The sequence below is a fragment of the Prionailurus viverrinus genome, chromosome B4 (genome assembly GCF_022837055.1).
Source record: "Prionailurus viverrinus isolate Anna chromosome B4, UM_Priviv_1.0, whole genome shotgun sequence".
NCBI lineage: Eukaryota > Metazoa > Chordata > Mammalia > Carnivora > Felidae > Prionailurus > Prionailurus viverrinus.
Genome location: NC_062567.1, coordinates 69,245,217 through 69,267,107, shown reverse-complemented (window position 1 = coordinate 69,267,107; position 21,891 = coordinate 69,245,217). Strand labels below are relative to the sequence as shown.

Below are 21,891 nucleotides of genomic sequence, written 5' to 3'. Positions count from 1 at the left end.
GAGCCATCAACCCAGAGCCCGACGCGGGGCTCGAACTCACGGACCGCGAGATCGTGACCTGGCTGAAGTCGGACGCTTAACCGACTGCGCCACCCAGGCGCCCCAGAGATGGGTCTTTTTGAGGAAATCTGATTTAATTTTCCAGAATAAATACCCAAGAGTGAGTATTTCACTATATAAGAAGTTTCTAAACAGGTTTCCAAAAAGCCTGTACCATTTTGATTCCCTCCAGCAAGAGTCAGAGTTTATGTCAGTCTGCATCTGATTGGCACTTGGAAATGACAGCCTGTTTAATTTTAGCCATTCTGTTAATTCTGTATTTTACTGTGATTTTAATTTGGGTTTTCTTAATGAGTACTGATGTGGGGAGCTTTCCATGTACTTTCTTGCCATCTATATATCTCTTTTTGTAAAGTGTCTAAATATTTTGTTTTCTTTTTTAATTGAATTTTTTGCCTTATTGAAATATAAAAGTTCTTTATATCATTTCATTAGAAGTCCTTTATTGGATATATGTTCAAGTATCATTGTTAAAAAATTATCATTTATCTGGGTACTTGGCTGGCTCAGCAGGAAAAGCATGCGACCCTTGGTCTCAGGGTTGTGAGTTGGAGTCCCATGTAGGGTATAGAGATTACTTAAATAAATGAAACTTTGAAAATTATCATTTATATCTGGATGAGTAAAGAAGATGTGATATATATATATATAATATATTATATATATTATATATAATGGAATATTACTCAGCCATAAAAAATAGTGAAATCTTGCCATTTATAATAGCATGGATGGGTGTAGGGAATATAATGTTAAGTGAAGTTAAGTCAGTCAGAGAAAGACAAATACCATATGATTTCATTCATATGTGGAATTTAAGAAACAAATGAACAAGGAGAAAAAGAAATAAACCAAAAAACAGACTCTTAACTACAGAGAACAAAGTGATGGTTACCAGAGGGGAGTCTGGGTGGCTCAGTTGGTTGAGTGTCTGACTCTTGATTTCTGCTCAAGTCATCATCCCGGGTTGTGGGATTGGGCCCTACTTTGGGCTCTGCGCTGAGTGTGGAGTTTGCTTAAGATTCTCTCTCTCTCTCTGCCCTACTCCCCTGTTTGTGTGTGTGCTCTCTCTATGAAAACAAAACAACCCCCCACCCCCAAACTGCCCCCAAATCCTTATGGTTACCAGAGGGGAGGTGGGTGAGGTAATGAGTGAATTGGTGAAGGGGATTAAGAGTACACTTATCATGATGACACCGAGTAATGTATAGAATTGATGAAACTATATTATACACTTGAAACTAATATAATACTGTATGTTAATTATACTGGAATTAAAATTTAAAAAATTATAAATTATCCGTTGAAATATCTATGCTTTCATAAAAAATCAAGAAGCATATATGTGAGTCTATTCCTATGCTCTTTGGTTTATTCCATTAATTTATATGTCTGTCCTCATCCTAATATTGTGTTGATGTATAGCTTTATAGAAGCTTGAAGTCAAATGGTGTGAATCCTCTAATTTTTCTTTTTCTTTAATGTTTATTTATCATTGAGAGAGAGAGAGAGACAGAGTGTGAATGGGAAAGGGGCAGAGAGAGAGAGGGAAATATAGAATCTGAAGCAGGCTCCAGGCTCTGAGCTGTCAGCACAGAGACAGATGCAGGGCTGGAACCCATGAACCATGAGATCATGATCTGAGCTGAAGTTAGATGCTTAACTGACTGAGCCACTCAGGCACCGCTAATTTTTCTCTCTTTCAATTATTTTTGGCTTTTCTATTTTCTTTGCCTTTACATATAAATTTTAGAATCAGCTTATCAATTGCTATCAAGTAGCCTACTGGTATTTTGGCTGGAATTGTCTTAAATCTGTAGATCTATATAAGTAGACCTACATTATTGATACCTTAACATGAAATCTTCTTATCAATGAGCATGATAAATCTTTTCATCCATTTAGACCTCCTTTAATTTCCATCAGCAATGTTCCATAATTCTCAGTGTTAAATCTTGTCTATAGATTTATCCATTTGCATTTTTGTCTTTTAATGCTATTATAAATGGTATTGTTTTTTATTTATATTTTCAATGATTCCTTTCAACCATGTAGACACACAATTGATTTCTGTATTGTTGACCTTATATTCTGTAACATTGCTAAATTCACTTACTAGTTCTAATAGCTATTAGAATAGCTTTTTCAAAAAAAAAAAGAATAGCTTTTTCAAAGATGCTTTTGGAATTTTTAAATGTAGATGACCAAATTGTCTAGGGAAAAAAATTATTATTTCTTCCTTTCCTACCTGAATGGTTTTGATTTCTTTTTCTTGGCTTGTTAATGCAGGATCTTTTAAAATATCCTTTATTAAATTGAGAAATGCCCTTCTATTTTTATGTCACAAGTGGGTTATTTATTTTGTCATCAATAGTTGAATTTTGTCAAATGCTTTTCTTGCATCAATTGATATGATCATGTGATTTATATTTTTTAGATTGTAAAGTAGCAGATTATATTGATTGATTTTATTTTATTATTTTTTTTAATGTTTATTTATTTTTGAGACAGAGAGAGAGACAAAGCATGAATGGGGGAGGGTCAGAGAGAGAGGGAGACACAGAATCTGAAACAGGCTCCAGCTGTCAGCACAGAGCCCGACGCAGGGCTTGAACTCACGGACCATGAGATCATGACCTGAGCCGAAGTCGGACACTTAACCGACTGAGCCACCCAGGTGCCCCAAACATTGATTGATTTTAAAGTGTTGAATCAGGGGAACCTGGGTGGCTCAGTCAGTTAAGCGTCTGACTTCAGCTCAGGTCATGATCTCACGGTTCGTGAGTTTGAGCCCCACATATGGCTCTGTGCTGACAGCTCAGAGCCTGGAATGTTTGTTGTTCTTTTTATATATTGTTTGATTTGATTTACTAATATTTTGTTGAGGATTTGCATGTATGTTCAAAAGATACGTGTTCTATGTTCTATTTTGTTTTTTGTTTTTCGTTGTCTTTGGTTTTGGTATGAGTAATGCTAGTCTTTTAAAAAGAGTTGAGAATTGTTCCTACCTCTTCTATTTTGTGGAAGATTTGTGTCTTCCTGATGTTATTTCTTATTTAAATGTTTGGTGGAATTTGGCATTGGAATTATCTGGGACTAGAGATTGCCATTGATTATGAGAGAGGAATGTAAGAAGTTTCTAAATAGAATTGTGGATTTGTCAGTTGCTTCCTTCAGTTCTGTCACCATTTCTCTAGGGCAAATGCTTCATATATTTTGAAGCTTTGCTATTATGTGCAGACACACTTATGATTATTATGTCTTCTTGTAAATTCATCCTTTTATTGTTGTGTAATGTACCTCTTTTTTCCCTGGTAATTTTCTTTGATCTAAAGTTTACTTTTTTGACATTAATATAACCACTTGAACTTTCTCTTGATTGATGATTGCATAGTATATTTTTTTCTTATTCCTTTTGCCTTAAATTTACCGCATTATATTTTAAACGAATTTTTTAATAGCATATAGTTGTGTTATATTTTTCAAGTTCATTCTGACAACCATGGTCTTTTAATTGTTGTGTTTAAACCACTTATATTTAATGCCATTATTGATACGTTTGGATTTTGGTCTACAATTTTATTATTTCTTTTGTCTCTATTCCTTCTACTTGTCTTAACCCTTTCCTGCCTTCTTTCAAGTTATTTGAATATTTTTTCATATTCCAGGTCATCTATTGTACCTTTTAACTATATCTTTGTATAGCTTTTTAAATTAATGTTCTAGAGAATAAAATATACTACTTAATTTTTCCTGTCTACTTAGAGTTCATATGTTACCACTTCAATTAGAATATAGAAACTTTATCACCATATTGGTTCCTTTATCCTCATCTCTTTATGTTGTGATTGTTTTATACATTAAATATATATACTTTGAAACCCCTTTAGACAATTTTACTTTATTAAATTAATTTATATTTTTTAATATTTATTTTTGAGAGAGAGAGAGAGACAGCATGAGCAGGGGAGGGGCAGAGAGATAGGGAGACACAGAATCTCAAGCAGGCTCCAGGCTCTGAGCTGTCAGCACAGAGACAGATGATAGCTTAAACTCATAAACCACGAGATCATGACCTGATCTGAAGTTGGACACTTAATGGACTGAGTCACCCAGGTGCCCCTCCCTTTAGACAATTTTAAAATAATTCTTTCAATCAGTATGATAACCAGAAGAATGTCTCTTTACAGATGTCCACACCCTAATCCCCAGAACCTGTGAATATGTCCCCTGACATGAAAAAGGACTTTGTACAAATGATTAACGGTAAGGGCCTTCAGGTGGAGGAATTATCCTAGATTATCCAGATGACCCCAATGTCAGCATATAAGTGCTTAAAAGCTGAGGACCTTTCCAAACTGTAGTCAGAGAAACAGAGGATGCACTGTCAGAAGGATTTAGTCTGCTGTTGCTGGCTTTGAAGATGGAAGGGGGTAATGAACCAAGGAATGCACTCTCTAGAAGTTGAAAAAGGGTTTTCCTAGAGACTTCAGAAAGGAATACAACCTTATCAACACTTTGAGCTTAGCCTGATGAGACCAGTATCAGACTTATGACCTACAGAACTGTAAGATCATAAATTTGTATTATTTTAAGCTGCTAAATTTGTGGTTGTTATACCAGCAATAGAAAATGAATACAACCATCAAACATATTTTACAATACTCAAGAAAAGAATAGTCTATTATGTTTACCTAGATATTTACCATTTCTGTTGCTATTTCTTGATTTCTGATATGCTAGTTGTCTTTCAGTTATCATTTCCATTCTGTTTGAAGAACTTCCTGTAGCAATTCTTTCAAAGTAGTCCTGCTGACAACCAGTTCTTTCAGATTTTCTTCATCTGAGAATATTTTTTTCCTTCATCTTTATTCCTGAAGGATATTTTCACCAGATACAGAATTCTGGGATGACAGTATTCTTGAACACTTTAAAAAATGTTATTCCCCTCCATCTAGCCTTTGTGGTTTCTGATGAGAAGTCTGTATTCATTTAAATTGTTGCTTCCCTATAAATAATGTGTCATTTTTCTCTGATTGCTTTCAATGTTTTTTCCTTTGTGATAGTTTTCTTTTTTTATTGTTTTCAGCAGTTTAATTATGATATGGTTGGTCATGGATAACTTTGAGTTTATCCTCTTTGGGATTTACTGAGCTCCTTGAATCCACAAGTTTACATATTTTGACAAATTCAAGGAGTCTTAAGCCATTATTTCTTGAAATACTTATTTTGGTATTGAACTCTCTCGGGATTCTGATGAAATAGTGTCCTTTTGATTTCATCTCAGAAATTACTGCTGCTATATTAATTAAAAAAATTGTTCCTTCTGTTGTTCAGATTGGATAATTTCAATTGACCTATCAAGCTCACTCTTTCCTCTGTCATCTCTACTACTGAGCTCATTTTAATGAGTTTAAAATTTTTGGTTATTATGCTTTTCAGGTCTAAAATTTCTACTTTTATTTATTTGCTACCACTTTCTGTCTTATTATTTGTTTCAAGAGTATTTGCCTTTATTTTTTGGGAGCATTTTTGTAATAGCTCTTTAATGTCTTTTTTTAAAAAATAAATTCCAATGTCTGTGTCATCTTGGCATTAGTGTTTGTTGATTATATTTTTCTCATGTAAGTTGAAATTTCCCTGGTTTTTCATATGCTAAATAATTTCAGATTATATCCTGAATATTTTAATTTTGTTTATTTATTTATTTTGAGAGAGAGAGAGAGAGAGAGTGAGAGAATAAGAGAGACAGAGAGCAAGAGAGAGAATTCCAAGTAGGGTTCTCAAGGTCAGCACGGAGCCTGATGTGGGGCTCACCCTCACAGACCATGAGATCATGACCTGAGCTGAGATCAAGAGTCAGATGCTTAACTGACTGAGCCACCCAGGCACCCCCTGAATATTTTAATATTATGTTATGAGACTCTGAGTTTTGTTCAGTACTATAGAGAATGTCTTTTTTTTTTCTTTCTTTTTTTTTTTTTTCAAGCAGGCAAATGCCTCAATTGGATTTAGACTGCAAATTTTGACTAGCCTTTTATAGGCAGTCTGTGACTTGGGTGGTGGTTTATTCTTAGAAGTACTCAGTGCCAGTATGGTTGTACTTCAAACTCTGGTCTTCTTTCTCAGTTTGCCTGCTGCTATTTAATTTTCTGAGTCCTCAAATACTACATGCATTCTGTCCAGATTCGATAGCATTCAATGGGAGAGAGAGAGGGGAGTGTGCTTATTCCCTCTTACCCAGAATTAGAATCTCATATCTTTAACTTTTGAAAGATTTTTACTTGTTGCTTAAATATTTCCTATAATAGTGTCTGCTTCCATTCTCTCTAGTCTCTTATTCCATATCTTTTAAGTAGTTTGTGTTGGATCTTCTAACTCTAATATTCATAGATTTTTTTGTGTGTTTCATCTTATCATTCTTGGTGCATTCTCAGTTCTCAATTTTTGTTCTCCAATTTTTTTGCTCACTAATTTTCAGGTCTATTTTATCTGCTGCTTTTTTTATAGCCATTTTTTTAAAGTTTATTTATTAAATTTTGAGAGGGAGAGAAAGAAAGTGGGGGAGGGGCAGAGAAAGGGGGAGAAAGAGAATCCCAAGCAGGCTCCGCACTGTCAGCCTGGAGCCCAATGCAGGCCTCAACTCACAAACCATGAGATCATAACCTGAGCCAAAACCAAGAGTCAGGTGCTGAACTGACTAAGCCACCCAGGCGCCCCTAGCCAATGTTTTTTAAATATTGTTTTTAAATATACCTGTATTTCCAGAAGTTCTATTTGATTTCCTTTGAAATCTGCCTAATCTTTTCTCATACAATTCTATTCTTTCATTATTTTTTTGTATTCCTTCACAAAAAAATTTAATCATTTAACATACTTATTTTATACTTTCACATTTTTATGATATTCTGAGTTCATGAGATACTAATGGTCTTTTTCCGTGTGGTGTCTCCTGACTGTCTTTCATGGTACTTTATTCCAGTGTTGTTGTCGTCGTCGTCGTTGTTGTTGTTATTATTATTAATATTATTATATTGTGATCTTATCCTCATCAGAAATTTTCCTCACATGCTAGAGGTGCTGGAAGGTCCCTTAATAGAAGTTTTACATTTTCTTCTTCAGGACACTCTGTGGGTCTTATTCTAATTTCTGTCTGTAGAATTCCTACACCAGTAGGGAGTGTAATTTTATACTGTGTGTCTGCAAGTGGCAAGGCTTGAGATTTGACATTTATTATAGATGAATTTATTTTCCACCTGTGGTCATGTGCAGCTGGAAGGCACTTTTGTCACATCTTAGACAAATGTACAAAATTTTTTAAAGTTTCTTTTTATGTACAGTATAATCCTTCAAAGCTTCCTATTTTTATCAGAGGGACCATTAACACCTTCACCTCTTCTGGCTTTGGCCATAATTCATTGTTTCCAGTTCTTGTGTGGATATTAAAATCCTACCCCATTGTCTTAGGGCCCCCATTGAGTCTGAAGCCCTATGTCCTGCCCTCGCCCAATCATTGAATTGGCTACTTCTTTCTCTGCCAATCTCCAGCTACTTTTTTCCTCATAGCATCTGAGAATTTTCTTTCTTCTTTTTTTTAAACTTTTTTTAATATTTTATTTATTTTTGAGACAGAGAGAGACAGATAATGAGCAGGGGACGGTGCAGAGGGAGAGGGAGACAGAGAATCCAAAGCAGGCTCCAGGCTCTGAGCTGTCAGCACAGAACCCAATGCAGGGCTCGAACTCACAAACCGCGAGATCATGACCTGAGCCGAAGTCGGATGCCCAACCGACAGAGGCACCCAGGAGCCCCTCTTTCTTCTTATGAATAAAACAATATTAAACATTTTGTTTAGGTTTGTATATGGTAGAAGGGAATCCTTTCAGGGTCAGTAGAATCTATTATTTCAATTGAACTTTTCATTATGTGGTGAGTATTTACCTTAGTTTTCTGTGAATGCTGAAACAAATTGCCACAAAGTTAGTGGATTAAAACTGCAAAAATTTATTATAGTTCTGTAGCTCAAAAGCTTCAAATGAATCTCACTGGACTAAAATCAAGGCATTGGCAGGGTTCTGTTCTGCTCCAAGGATGTAGGGGGAATCCTTTTTCTCATATTTTCCAGCTTCTTGAGGCTGTGCACTGACATACCTAGGCTCACGGTCCTTCTGTAGTCTTCCATCTGCATAGACAGCAACAGCAAAACAAATTCTTCTCATTTTAGGCCACTCTGAACTCTTCTGCCATTCTCTTGCACATGTAAAGACTTTTGTGATTTTATTGGTCACATCCAAACAATCCAGGATAATCTATTTTAAAGTCACCTGAATAGAAATCTTAATTCCATCCTCAACCTTAAATCCCTTTACTAGGTAAGGTAACATTCACGAGTTCTAGTGATTAGGACACGTATTTTTGGAGGGTGGGGAAGGCCATTATTATGCCTCCCACAGTGACTTCAAGCAAACGTTTTGACATTATCTGAAGGAAGTTTCAGTGTATGCTGATTTAATACATAAGGCAACGACAACATAAAGGAAGATAGAAGGACCAATATCCTGGTAAAGTTTCCACATTCCAATGGAAGTGGTAGCATAGAGACTACCTCATACTTCATCTACCATAGAGGAGATGGTGAAAAGTTAAGTATGTATGTTGTATTCCCTAGAGCATCCATTTAAGAGGTACACAAAAAGGTATAATTACAGGACATATAGATAAAATGAAATATTGAAAATACTGGCATTAAGTGGATAGAGACCAGGGATGCTATTAATCATCTTACAAGGCACAGGACAGTCCTAACAAAGAAGTGTCCAACCTTAAAATGTCCATAGCTCTAAAGTTGAGAACCCCTACCCAGGCTGATGACCCTGCCGTACCTAATACAATGACTCACTTTTCTTACAGGTTTCCAAAGCTTTATACTTTAGTTTTATAGAAATAGCTTACTCTTCTCTGTCTCTCTCTGTAGTCATATTTTAATGGCTTCCATTACTTTAATTAGGTCACATAATTATAGTAGCAGTTTCAACTGCAATAATTTTGGATACGAAATACCACTCTTCTGGAGAGAGGGTAAGTGTGTGTCTGTGTGTGTGTGGGGGGGTAGAGATAAGCTTACTATCAGCTTTCAGCATATAAGAGGTGAGCATCAGAGAGATTGGAGAGTATTCCTGATTCTGTGATTTGGTTGAGTACATATAGGTTGGGACAACTTCTACATGTAAATATGTATGTATATGTATAGTTATTTTTCCTTCTTATTAGAATATTAAATAATTCCATTATCTGAAATTTATGTAACATTTATAGATACTTATTACAATCCGATATTTTTGATGTACTCCTATAGAAAAATCTTTATTTTCCTGATGAATAATTTCCTTTGAATTAATCAATTCAACTAGATTATGTTTTTTTTTTTCAAATTTAGGAAATTTCATACAATACTTCATGTAAGTACTGGAATATTTCTTTCTTAAACTTTAAAAAATTTCAAATACATTCAAGTGGAAAATTTGATAGAGAAAATTAAAAATTGAACTGAAAAAATGTCCAGATTCTGTTTTTTTCCTTAAAAATTCCAAGAATAGAGCTAAAACATCCCCCTCATCCCATTATAGTATAATATAGTACATATTTCTCTACTGGAGACTCAGACTGTACCCTATAGTTATTTTGGTAACTAGCTGTGCAGCATCCTGTTAGAGAATTCAGAATCTATTTGGATGGAAGGTTAAGAAACTCAATCTTTGGAGCAATTAACATTTTAATCACTTTTGAAATTCTTTTCAATATGGGCATTGAATTTTGTTATTTGAGATTTACCTCAGAATTTTAGGGCTGTGTTGAAAAATATGTGCAATTGACCTTGAATATACTTTTGTGCGTTGAGAATTAGACCTCAAATGACCTCGCTGTTATGGTCCTAGCGTGTAGGTGGGAAGGGTGTGTAGAGCCTACTTGAGTGCTTGAGTGTGGTCAACAATGGGCGGGGGGCGCTCTTCTTTCTTGCCCAGGCTCTGCCTTCCGCTTATTTCTCTCTTCTCTCTCTGCTCTCTTTCTCTTATGCATGCATGGATCTATCCATCCATCCATCCGTCCATCCATCTATCCATTTATCCACCTACCTATCATTTCTTCTTTTCAGCATGGACAGGCGCACTCGCTCTGCTGCCCTTGTCTCCTGCTGTGTGCTGGTCCTGGAGAACCAAGAGTCCGGTTCTCAGCGCTGTTTGGCAGGGGGCGCTCTAGGTCCCGGAGCTGTCCAGCAGTTCCAGGATAAGTTCTCCCCGACGCCTTCCGTGTCTGGGAAGCTCTCCAGCGCCCCGCCCCGGGCAGGGAACCTCTCCGCTAGGGCTCGCAGGGATTTCCAGGCTCGCCTCCCGCCTCCCCCTGTCTCTCTCTACTTCGTCCGGCCCCACCAGGAGAGTCTAGTTGGCTTTGGCAGCCCTCCGCCGCACGCCCCAGAGAGGGAGTTCCTTTTCCAGTCCCCGGGGCTGTTTCGGAGCCCAGTACACAATACGCGGGCTTCCCTCCTTTGCCTAAAGGGCGGGCGAGCGCGTCTCCTAGCCTTGCCTTCTGCGACTGGGTGGTCCTTTCTCTCCCGTCTGTCTTTCAAGACACGCGTCCCAAATCAAGGGGTGAGAGCAAAGACCGCCCATCAACTTAGCACCTTGAATTTAGATCTTTCGATCCCGAAAGGAGGTTGGCTTCCCCGGGGCCAGCGAGTGAGGGCGGGGGGCGGGGTGGGGGGATCGGAGGGCGGGGCTGCAGCAGCTCCGGGGCTCGCTAGACGGGGCTTGGAGACCTAGGAGCCCCGTGCTGGAGAGGGACGCTGAGCGCCTGGCCTCGCCCTCGGCGGTCCCTCCCCACTCCTGGTCTCCCCGCCTCCCCGGGCCTGCCCCTCCCGCTCCGGGGGAGCCGTCTCTCCTCCGCGCGTCTCCGGCGCTCTCTCCATTGTCTCTGCTTTTACAACAGGTTCGCGCGGTGGGGAAGACGGGCGGGTGCGGGGCAGCCTCACCCCCGGCTTTCTTGGGGCCGCCTCCCTTCCTCTGGGGGTGTCGTGACTTCGGCTGCTTTTATTCAGCTCCGGAGCTAATTCCCCGGCGGAGCAGCCCCCGGGTGAGCCCGACCCCTCCCTCTGGGCCCCCGGCTCTGCCGGCGCTGCCGCCTCGGCTCTGCGTGTGGGAATGATGTGCGCATTGGAGGGTCCAAGTTCTTCACGTGCCTGGGGTGTCCTCCCATTTTTTTCTTAGGGAACCAATTCATATTAATCCTACTAATCAGTAAATGCGAGGCAGCGGCAGGAGACACAAACGCTATTTTCCCGCTTGATTCCGAGAACCTCTTCGATTTTTATTTTTATTTTTATTTTTATTTTTATTTTTAAAGAGGGAGACGATGGACTGAGCAGTTCCACACCATGGAGTCTCGGGTCTTACTGAGAACATTCTGTTTGATCTTCGGTCTCGGAGCAGGTGAGTGGCCCAGAGATGGGGCGGGGGATGGGATGGCCCCCGCCTGGGGGCAGCCGGAGCTGGTTAGGGACGCCTTGCTTTTCCTCAATCTGAAGTAGGTCTGGAGTGGGAAGCTTGGAGTAGGGGGTGGGTTTGCATTTGGATTTTTCTCTGCTTGCCTTGGAGAAGCTAGGGCGGGTCACACCCCTAGTCCGGGGTCTGAGGGCCGAGGGGGAACTTTGCACCGAGAGGGGTTTAAAGTAGGTCAGGGAAATGGGACTGGGTGCTCCGCTATTTAAAGCTTGGCTGCTGATCTCAGGTAAGGCTTCGCACGGCGGAGGAGGGAGTCGCCTCCCTCATCAGTTCCCAATTATTATCTCTTAGACTCGGTTCTTTGCTGCCCTGGAGGAAGAGGCTTGCATTTTGATGGAGGTTTTTCTTTCTCCCCCACCCTCCCACCAGTTTGGGGGCTTGGTGTGGACCCCTCTCTACAGATTGACGTCTTAACAGAGTTAGAACTTGGGGAGTCCACGACTGGAGTGCGCCAGGTCCCCGGGCTGCATAATGGGACGAAAGCCTTTCTCTTTCAAGGTATGGAGTGCGCGCCGAGTCCCCAGTGCGGTTTCAGTTCCGATAACCCAGGAGGGAGTTGGCCTCGCAGCTCCTCCTAACTTCTGTATTGCCTCATGGATGATGACAGTAATCTGGACCTGAGATATGGAGGGGTTAACGTGACAGACACACACCTTCCATCTCTTTTTAAGTGGTTTGGTTTTTCTCCCCTCCCGCCCCCACCTCCTTACTTTGTACTCTTGCCAGTTCTAATGGATAGTTCCTTAATTACTGTACAGAAACTCCGATGGCAGATGGTTGATTTTAGAGTCTGGGGAACAATGAATTATAGCACAAACGCCTCATTTGGGTGAAATTGATTTAGGTAGAAAATAGGATAGCTTAATCTTAGTTAAGACACTGCTCTCTGAAAGTTCTAGGTACAATGGTGCCTGGTTGGGAAGAATTTCTTTATGTGGAGTAGCTTTCTGGAAAAATGAATACCTCTCAATAATTTTATCTACTGTATATCACAAACATACTATATGTAAAACGATTTCTTATTGAAAGATCACGATTCTACTCTAACAATGTCAAGAGAAAGAATAATATTCTCTTAAATATGATTTTGAAAATCTTTCAAATAAATTTTAATTCAAAGGCATATCTTGTATCACCATTAATTGTATACTTAATATAATAAAACTTTTCTTTTAAGTCAGTGGACGTTGGCCATACACGAATGTCTACATTATAATTTATATATAGAAGTATAGTTTGAAGCAAATTCCAATACATCAAGCTGTCACCTTTGATTTACCAAAGCTTTTGAATATTGCTTGATTTGTGGAAAGATGTAATATGAGATTCTAAAAGGTAGCTAAACACATACAGAAAGATTCGTTTCATATATGGTGAAGTACAGATGAAGGCAAAAGAGAAATGAAGTTTGGTGTAACGTAGCTGATGAACTGACTAAGCTAGTCACCCTGAGTTTTCTTGTGTGATTTTGGTGCCATGGCTTCATAATTACTAAAGAGTTGGATGTGCAAAATAAAACCACTTCAGCAAATCTGCCACCAAGAAACAGAAATAAAATAAAACTTGAATGTCTCTGTAGTGGTGTTGTTGCCTGACATAGCCAGTATGTGTCACCATGGACAGTAGCACTAAAGCTTACAACGGGAAAAGGAGGAAATTGACATGTGCTGCAGTTATTTAAAACAAGCTTACTCTTATAAAAAATGTAATTTTCTGTTTTAATTATGGTGAGCCCACTAACTATTTCTATTGTGATAAATATTTGTGATGATGTTTTATTTACTGAAACGTCTTTTGGGGGGAGGGGTAGAGGTGCAGCCTAGCTATCGAATCCTTTAAAAAGAATGACTAAATCTAATGAAGGAAATAAAACTAGACTGTCAGCAAAATTCACAAAGTGGAAGAGAAGTGTCATTAGGGATAAGCTTCTGGTTTTTTCTTCCTTTTTTCTTCTTTTTAAAACCTCTGATTTTCAGTCCCTGTGAACTGGAAGCAAAGTTATTTCAGGACTGCTAATTTGAGTAACTGAAAAGCTTTACAGAAGCTAACGCTCCTAATAAACAAATGATGTTGAAGTGCCCTTAACATTTCCAAAGCTCCTTTAAATTATACTAGTGTTCTTAGTTTTCTCAGAAGAGTATCTGAGCTGTCACAACTAGAAACCTTCAGGACTGTGATTTTATGTTCTCATGCTAGACAATTAGACAATTTCTAGGAAATAGTCTCAAGGCACAAATATCTTTTCCTGGTTACTTTTTTTAAAGCAATATTTAATATTCATCTTTATTTAAATTGCCAGTTCATCAAGGTAGGCATTGTGTTGCAAATGAATTGTCCATTGTAACTACTTATCAATGCATATCAATGAATTGATTTTATTTCCTTGTTGGTACTAAGCCCTGCACTGAGTAAATGCCTAACAAATCTAGTTTTTGAGAACTGAAGATGTAAAATTTCATTTCCTGCCAAATTATGAGCTTTATTTCATATAGCCAATCAATCAGCAAGTATTTGCTACCTGCTGTGTTCTCAGTAGGCATATGTTACTGATCTATTGATTATGCTCTACTAACTTCTTTTATTCTGAGATTTAGATTATCAATTGACAACAGGTGGATCTTTGGCTCTGCTTGGTAGTTCTGCATTACCTTGGAAATATCTTTTCTCTGCTATTAGAAAATATTGTTAAGAAGCCACTTCTAATTCCTACTGCTTCACGGGAATTCCATGGCTTTTAGAGAGACAAAAGCTTTTAGACTCTGAAGATTTGATGGATTTGATTTATGGTCAATTGAGGGTGTTGCAGATATTTTCGTATAGTGTGTCAAATATCATAGCAGGATGGTAACAAATTACAAAACTTGTGAGATGCTCTCAGATTTCACATGAACCTATCAGATAAGTTACTTTGTGCTATCAAATATGTTCTATATAGATGGAAGAGATTTTGAACCATTAAATTTCTCCTGCAGTGATAAAACCATCTTCTTTTGTCTCTTAGCTTTAAAATAAAGAAATCTCAGCATATAATTTCCCAATGATTTTTGCTCATTTAATATTACTTCTCCTTTTGACTACTTCATTATTCTCTGTGGTGCTATTTAAGATGCTTGTAATTCAGTGCTTTTTGAAACTATAAATAACTTTTGTAAATTACTGTGCAATATGAATCTATATTAATAATTATATTTTATTATATATGATAATAAAAGCAAGTGGGAATATATTTCCAAGTCATATCTGGTTTTTATCATAATAGCAACTGTATCACTAAAAATTTAGTATCACTAAAATTGTTTTGTTGTTGTTGAAATTTGATTTGTAGCTGGATTGGAAATTGAAGTAAGAAGATGCTAAATTAGATCATCCTTTAATAAATGTGGCTTTTTATGTGTGCCAGTTATAATCATTTTCAAAAGGAAAAAGTATCCAAGCAACAGTTTGGAATCTACATCAAAATCTAAGTATTTCTAGCTTCAGTCTGACTCATAGCCACAAAAATATATTACATTTTTAAAAAATAGAGGACTGAATGCTGACAATGAAAAAGACCTCCGAAGGCTTGTAAAGAGTTCTGAAATCTTAAGGACTAGTGTAATTGTAGATAGAATTCTACCTACTTACCTTGTTTAAAGTCTAGGAAATATTTGTAATGATAATGTTCTTTCTTCTCTGTACATGGGAGACCAAGAAAGAGAGCATAAGAAACACAGTTCTAGCACTTTCTAGCAATGTTAGCATGATTTTTAGATCTTTGGTTTTAACACTTTCTTTGGCCAGATTCCCAAAGCTGATAGTTTCATCTGTTGGTTTAATAAAATTTCTTTTAAGGTGTTCACAGATTTTATGATATCATTAATCCCCGCAAGAGAAGTAAGATAAAATCAAAGCATATTTTCTTCCTGAGTTGGTAATTTAAAAATAAGCTTAGTAGTTATTTTTTTTAAAGAACTTTAAGATTTTAAAGGGAAAAAAACGTCCACAAGCCTACTCTTAGGTCAGTATTTAAAAACAGGACTGAAATTGGGCATTTGGTGTTAGGCCATTGACTTTATTAGGTAAAGGTAGCTGCATTAAGGAAAGCAAGCTTGCAATGAGTATTTGTCAATATGATGGTCAGTGGACATCCATGGACTAGGGACAGTGGTCATTGGTGCCCCAATAGAATAGAATAACACAGTGACAAAGAGATGGGCTTAGAAGTCAAGATAGACCCAAGTGGAATCTCATTAGTTGTTTTACTATGGTGAAGTTACTCAATTTCTCTGAATTTCAGCACCCTCAATTATAAAATTAATGTTGTTATCGGGATTAAAGGAGATATGTTTATTCATTTAAATAAATTTTTGTTGTGCAGTTGTATTCTGCTAGGTGTTAGGCATGAAGCAAAGGAATAAGTTAGAACTTTACTTTCAGAGTGTCTTAAAGATAGTCATTAAATAAATATTTACATGGATAATAATTTAATCACTGTTAAGGTAAATGCTATGAAGAAAAACTAAGAGTGCAATGGGAATCTATTATCTAGGGAGTCACAGGATCAGGGAGACTATCTTTGAAGAAGAGTCATTTAAGCTGATAGCTGAAGGATATTTAGTCCGTAGAAGAGGGGCTATGGGGATTCAGAGAGGGAGAATCACAGAGACAAAGGAAATAGCATGAGCCAAGATCCCAAGCCTGGAATGAGCATTGTGCATTTGAAAAAAATGGAAGAAATTCAGAGTAGTGGAAGCATATGGTTGTGATATGAAATGATCACAAATGAAGAGAGCAGAGACCAGATTACAGGGTAGGCCATGTTAATAGAAGAGAATTGAAAATTTGTCATTACATAAAGATATATTGTGGTAGGCAGAATAATGCTTCCTCAAAGATGTTCATGTCCTAATACTAGGAACCTGATACTGTGTTATGTTACCTGTCAAGAGGAAATTAAGATGTATGTAGAGTTGCGGTTGGTAATCAACTGACCTTAGGGTAAGAACTATTCTGCATTCTATGGTTAGTCCCCATGTAATCACAAAGGTCCTTTAGATCTGGAAGAGGGAGCTAGAAGAGTCAGTGTCAGTGATGCAATGAGAGAATGACTCAACCTGCCATTGCTGCCTTTGAAGATAAAAGTAGGCCATGAGCCAAAGAGTGTGGGCAGTCCTGAGAAGGTGAAAAAGGCAAGAAAATGGATTTTCCCTTAGAGTGTCCAGTGCTGCTGACACTTGATTTTAGCCCATTTCTGACCTCCAGAACTGTGAGATAATAAATTGTGTTGACTGAAGTCACTAAGCTTGTGGTGATTTTTTATAGCAGCAATAGGAAACTAGTACAGATTTTGATATGTGGACATGGGGGCTGCTGTAAGAAATACCCAAAAATGTGGAAGTGGCTTTGCAATTGGGAAATGGGCATAGACTTGAAGAATTTTCAAGAGCATTATAGGAAAACCTAGATTGTCTTGAATAGACTGTTAGGAACAATATGGTGATGGCAATTCTACTAGGAAGGATTTAGAAGAAAATGAAGAGTGTGATAGAGAAATCCTAAATCACCTTAGAGAATTCTTAAATTGTCATGAACTGTTGGTTATGTGGACATTAAAGACACTTGCCCCTGGGAGCTTAGATAGAAATCAGGAGCATACTATTGCAAACTGGAGGAAAGGGGATCCTTGTTATATAGTGGCAGAAAGCTTAGCTAAATTGTGTCCTGCAGTTATGTGCAAAGTAAAGCTTGTAAATATGAACTTAGGTATTTAGCTGAGGTGATTTATGTGCATATTATTGAAGGTGCAGCCTGGGTTTTTCGTACTGCTTCCTCTAGTAAAAAGTGAGAGGAGAGAGGCAGATTGAAGGAAAAACTATTAAGCAGAATGAAACCAGAACTTGATATTTGGGAAATTCTCAGCCTCCCAGATTGAAAATGATGCTAAAGTGAGGAGATTCATTGTCAGGAATGCCTGCCTTGGAGACAAAGCCGATGGTTTTCTAGGGAAAACGTTTTGCTAGGGTCTCAGAAGTAAGGTCAGAGTACTCAGTCACATAGAGGGCTCTTTGAAGAAATTGAACATGCAACTCATGGATTCCCTCAAACATCTCAGCAGAAGCCAGTTACAGAGATAAATGTAGCCAAGAAATATCTGTGGAGGAGCCTCTTGTCTAATGGAGTAAATCACCATGACACAATTGGGGGCCCCATGTGGTTCTTGAGAATACTATACCAGCAAAAATGCAACTGGCTGGGCCTGAAAAGGGAAGTGAGGATGTAGTAAAAGAAGGTTGTTGATCCCTAAAATTCTACAAGCAAGAAACAAGCTGATTAATCTACTCAGCTGCAAACACGAACCACCTTTTATGAAAAAATAAGGTTGACTAAGAGGGTACAACTGAGAGCCCAGAAGGCACAGCTGAGATCCCAGAGGGTGGAGCCAAGGACCACAGAGGATTATTCCTAGACTTTGAAATCAAATATAATTTGCCTAGCTGGATTTCAAAGTTGCATGAGTCTGATGTCTAATTTTTAAACTTCTATTTTCTCTCTTTTTGCATGGGAATGTCTATAATTATTATCCCATGTCTATTGCACCATTGTATTTTGGGAGCAGACATCTTGTTTCTTGAGCTTGACAGGTTCACAGATGGAGAGGAACTGTGCCTCGGGATGGATGGTACCCAAGGCCTCATTTGTACCTGATTTAGGTGTTGACATTTGGGGCTTTTGAATTGATAAGATTTAGACCAGATTTAAACTTCGAGTTGATATTCTACTGAGTTGAGACTTTGGGGACTTTTGGATAGAGTGAATATATTTTGCATGTGGGATGCATATGAATCTTTGGGTGTGAAAGACGGGCTGTTGTAGGCTGAATAACGGTCTCCCAACCGTTTACATACTAAACCCTCAGAACCTGTAAATATAGTATGTTACTTGGCAAGGGGGGGGGATTAAGGTTACAAAAGCAATTAAGGTTGGTAGGGCGTCTGGGTGGCTCAACTGGTTAAGCGTCTGACTCTTTATTTTGGCTCAGGTCATGATCTCACGGTTCATGGGTTCAAGCCCCAAGTTGGGCTCTGTGCTGAGTCTGCTTGGGATTCTCTCTCTCTCTGTCTGTCTCTCACTGCCCCTCCTCAGCTCATGTGCACTTGCTCTCTCTCAAAATAAACCAACATTTTAAAAAAAGAAGTAGTTAAGGTTGCTAATCAGGTGATGTCAAATATGGAGATTATCCTGGATTATCTGAGTGGGTCCCATGTAATCATAAGGATACCTTAACTTACGGAAGAGAGGGGTAGAGGCATCAGTGTCAGTGTGATGCATTGTGAGAAAGACTTGATAGGTCATTGCTGGTTTTGAAGTTGGAAGCTGGTTGTGAGTCAAGGAATGTGGGAAGCTCCTAGAAGCTATAAAAAGCAAAAAAAAAAAAAAAAGGATTTTTCTTTTAGAACTTCTAGGAGAAACACAGCCCTGCAAACACCTTGATTTTAGCCTAATGAATTCATTTTGGACTTCTGACCCTCAGAACTGTGAAATAATAAATTTGCATTGATTCAGCCATTAAAGTGATATGTTACAGCAACCATAGGAAACTAATATATATGTTAAACATTAGCATCCATTTGTTTTGTAACTGAATTAAATTTTATTTTGAGCCCTCTCTCTACTATGCATGAGAGTGTGTTTGTAGGGTTGTTGGAAACTTGAATTAGCTGGTTAAAGTTATGTTAGTCATTTGTAGTTTAAAATAGTTTCTGGGGCATCTGGGTGGCTCAGTTGGTTAAGCGTCTGACTTAGGCTCAGGTCATAACCTCACGGTTTGTGAGTTTGATGCCCGCAGGGGGCTCTGTGTTGACAGGGCAGAGCTTGGAGCCTGCCTCAGAGTCTGTGCCTCCCTCTCTCTCTGCCCCTCCCCTGCTCGCTCACTCACTCGCTCTCTCTCTCAAAAATAAGTAAACGTTAGAAAAAATTAAAATAATTTCTTAACGTGTAAAGTCAGAGGCTTCATACTGAATGCTGAGTCTTTAAGAAATTCTCTCCATCATTTAGCTATGAGATCATTCTGGGAGCAAAGAACAAAATCAAGCACCGGGCTTTTTGATTGTATTTATTTTTTAAAAATAGACCCTTCCTCCCTCAAAAGGTTAATTCAGAAGTGGAGGGGGAAAAATTAGCATGAATATTTTAGAAGCAGAATGGATAAACTTAGCATGGTGTTTGGCACCCAGTGAGTGTGGTAGGCATAATTATGGGCAGGGGCAAGCATAACTGGAAGTCTTTATCAAAAGTGCCAGAAATTTCTGTGGGATGCCAACTAGGTTTGGTTTGGGAGGATCTGGAGCAGTCTTGACAATCTCCAACAAGTGGATGACTTTGAATGTCATGGCTGAGGCATATCCTGGATAGCAGTTAAAGTGAAGAGCCTCCACCTTTCTTTTCCTTTATTCCATCTCCCACTGGCTCCTTGTCCTCATGTTGGTCCCAGAATCCAGTCTTGCAGACACCTACCCTCTTTCCCATTCTTGTTAATACCTGCCTATAATTCAATACCTGCTAACTGATAACTTAGGTATCAGACATTAAGGCCTTACAGTGTGATATGTCTCCTGTTGATTTTACTTCAATTCTATTAGTTGTTTTTTTGTTTGTTTGTTTGTTTTGTTTTTTACTGCAGTGCTTTTGTGTATAAGAATGGGGCACACAGTATAATGGGGGGGATGTTTACATAAAATATTAGAGGAGGTAAAATAGGAACTGAGATTTAATAATAAATAGTGAAGAAGATGATGGACATTGAAGAGGGCATCTTTTGGGATGAGCACTGGGTGTTGTATGGAAACCAATTTGACAATAAATTTCATATATTAAAAAATAAAAAAAATACTGAAGAAGAAAGTTTGGGACTTTATCTTAAAGAATGAAGCTAAAAGCTATGAAAATTATATGTCTCAGTGTATATATGGCAGAATGTATGTAATCATTTAACTGAGTTAAAAACAGCAAATAGAGCAAAATCAAGTGTTGTGTGTGTGTGTGTGTGTGTGTGTGTGTGTGTGTTTGCAAAAACATGTGAAGGCTCTCTCTTTATCCTTTTAATGCAAAACCATTATGTTTTGATGTTTGTCATAACGGTAAAATTTTTATTTTTTATTTTTATCTACCTGTGTCAGACCACCAGAAGTTAGTGCCTTTGTGTGTCATTTGAGCACTTTTCTCACATGGTTTTTTATAGACTCTGTGAAAATTTTCATCTTTTGCTAGCTAGGTTTCAGTTAGAATCAACATTGAAGAGGTAGATATATGTGCAAACTCGTTTTATAAGCAAACGCTTTATTACTGGATATTTTTTGTAATGATGACTTTTGTTTCACTCTGTAAACTCATTTGTTGGAACTCAGAAATGGGCCACTGTAATTAAAAAGAACTAGGGAGAGAGCTGGTGGGAAGAAAAGTGGAGCCTGACTCTTCCCTTTCCTGTTTGGCCTGCTGCCAGCCATTGGGCCCTCGGACAATTGTTTACTGAGTCATTCTTAATGGTGCCTCTGCTGACGTTCTTCATTCTGGGGAAGGGATGGGGAACCCAGGCAACCACATATCTTTCTCTACAAAGGGAGGATTTAGAATGAGGACAGCAGACCACTGCTCTGAAAGGTCATACTCTAATGGCCTGGACATAGGGAAGAAATGATGGAAGGGACTGTAAATTCATAGTGAGACGCAGTAGTAGTTGGGTCCATGGACTCCAGAGCTGGACATGTTGTGTTTGAATCCTTTGTTCACTAGTTGGATGACCTTGATCTTGTTCCTTAACTAATCTCTGAGATAAAAGCAGCACTACTTCTTAGAGTTGTTGTGTAGATAGATTGTGGATGAAACTGTGTCTGACATTTACCAAACATCTAATGTATTTTAAGTATTTTTTTTGATTTTCGAATTAGCTTAGCAGCAAACCATGCTCCTTGGATTATTTTAGGGGCTTCCTGGTAGAAACGGTGGATTTTGTGAGGGAGCTGAGAGGTGAAGTGATTTTCACATGAGGCAGAGAAGACACATGAAGGTAAACTGAAGTGGGGGAGAAACCGGCCCTGAAACATCTTCTGTTCTGTTTTTGCTGTCTTGGTTCTATGGGTGGAAGAGAATACAGATGTGGGTGGAGAGGAATGAGAACACATGGCAGATTTGGAGAGGAAGGAGTGTAATTTGCCCTGTTGCACCACTGTTCAGAAGTGGGGGGACCAGAGAGAAAACCCACAAAAGAAGATTCATAGCATAGCTCCTCTGTAGGCACCCA

General features: G+C 38.4%; 1 protein-coding gene across 3 annotated transcripts in view; it reads left to right on the top strand.

The window, feature by feature from the left end:
• NELL2 (neural EGFL like 2) overlaps positions 1 to 21,891 on the top strand; it is a 404,650-nt gene that overhangs the window by 48,149 nt on the left and 334,610 nt on the right. The window contains exons 1-3 of one of the 3 annotated variants that reach the window (XM_047868430.1): positions 10,578 to 10,706; positions 11,458 to 11,543; positions 11,985 to 12,113. In XM_047868430.1, coding sequence (XP_047724386.1) covers positions 11,489 to 11,543; positions 11,985 to 12,113 — 184 coding nt within the window. In that variant the 5' untranslated portion in view covers positions 10,578 to 10,706; positions 11,458 to 11,488. Of the gene's footprint in view, positions 1 to 10,577; positions 10,707 to 10,909; positions 11,044 to 11,457; positions 11,544 to 11,984; positions 12,114 to 21,891 lie in introns of those variants that run through there. The other 2 variants (XM_047868429.1, XM_047868431.1) reach the window with 2 other exon arrangements.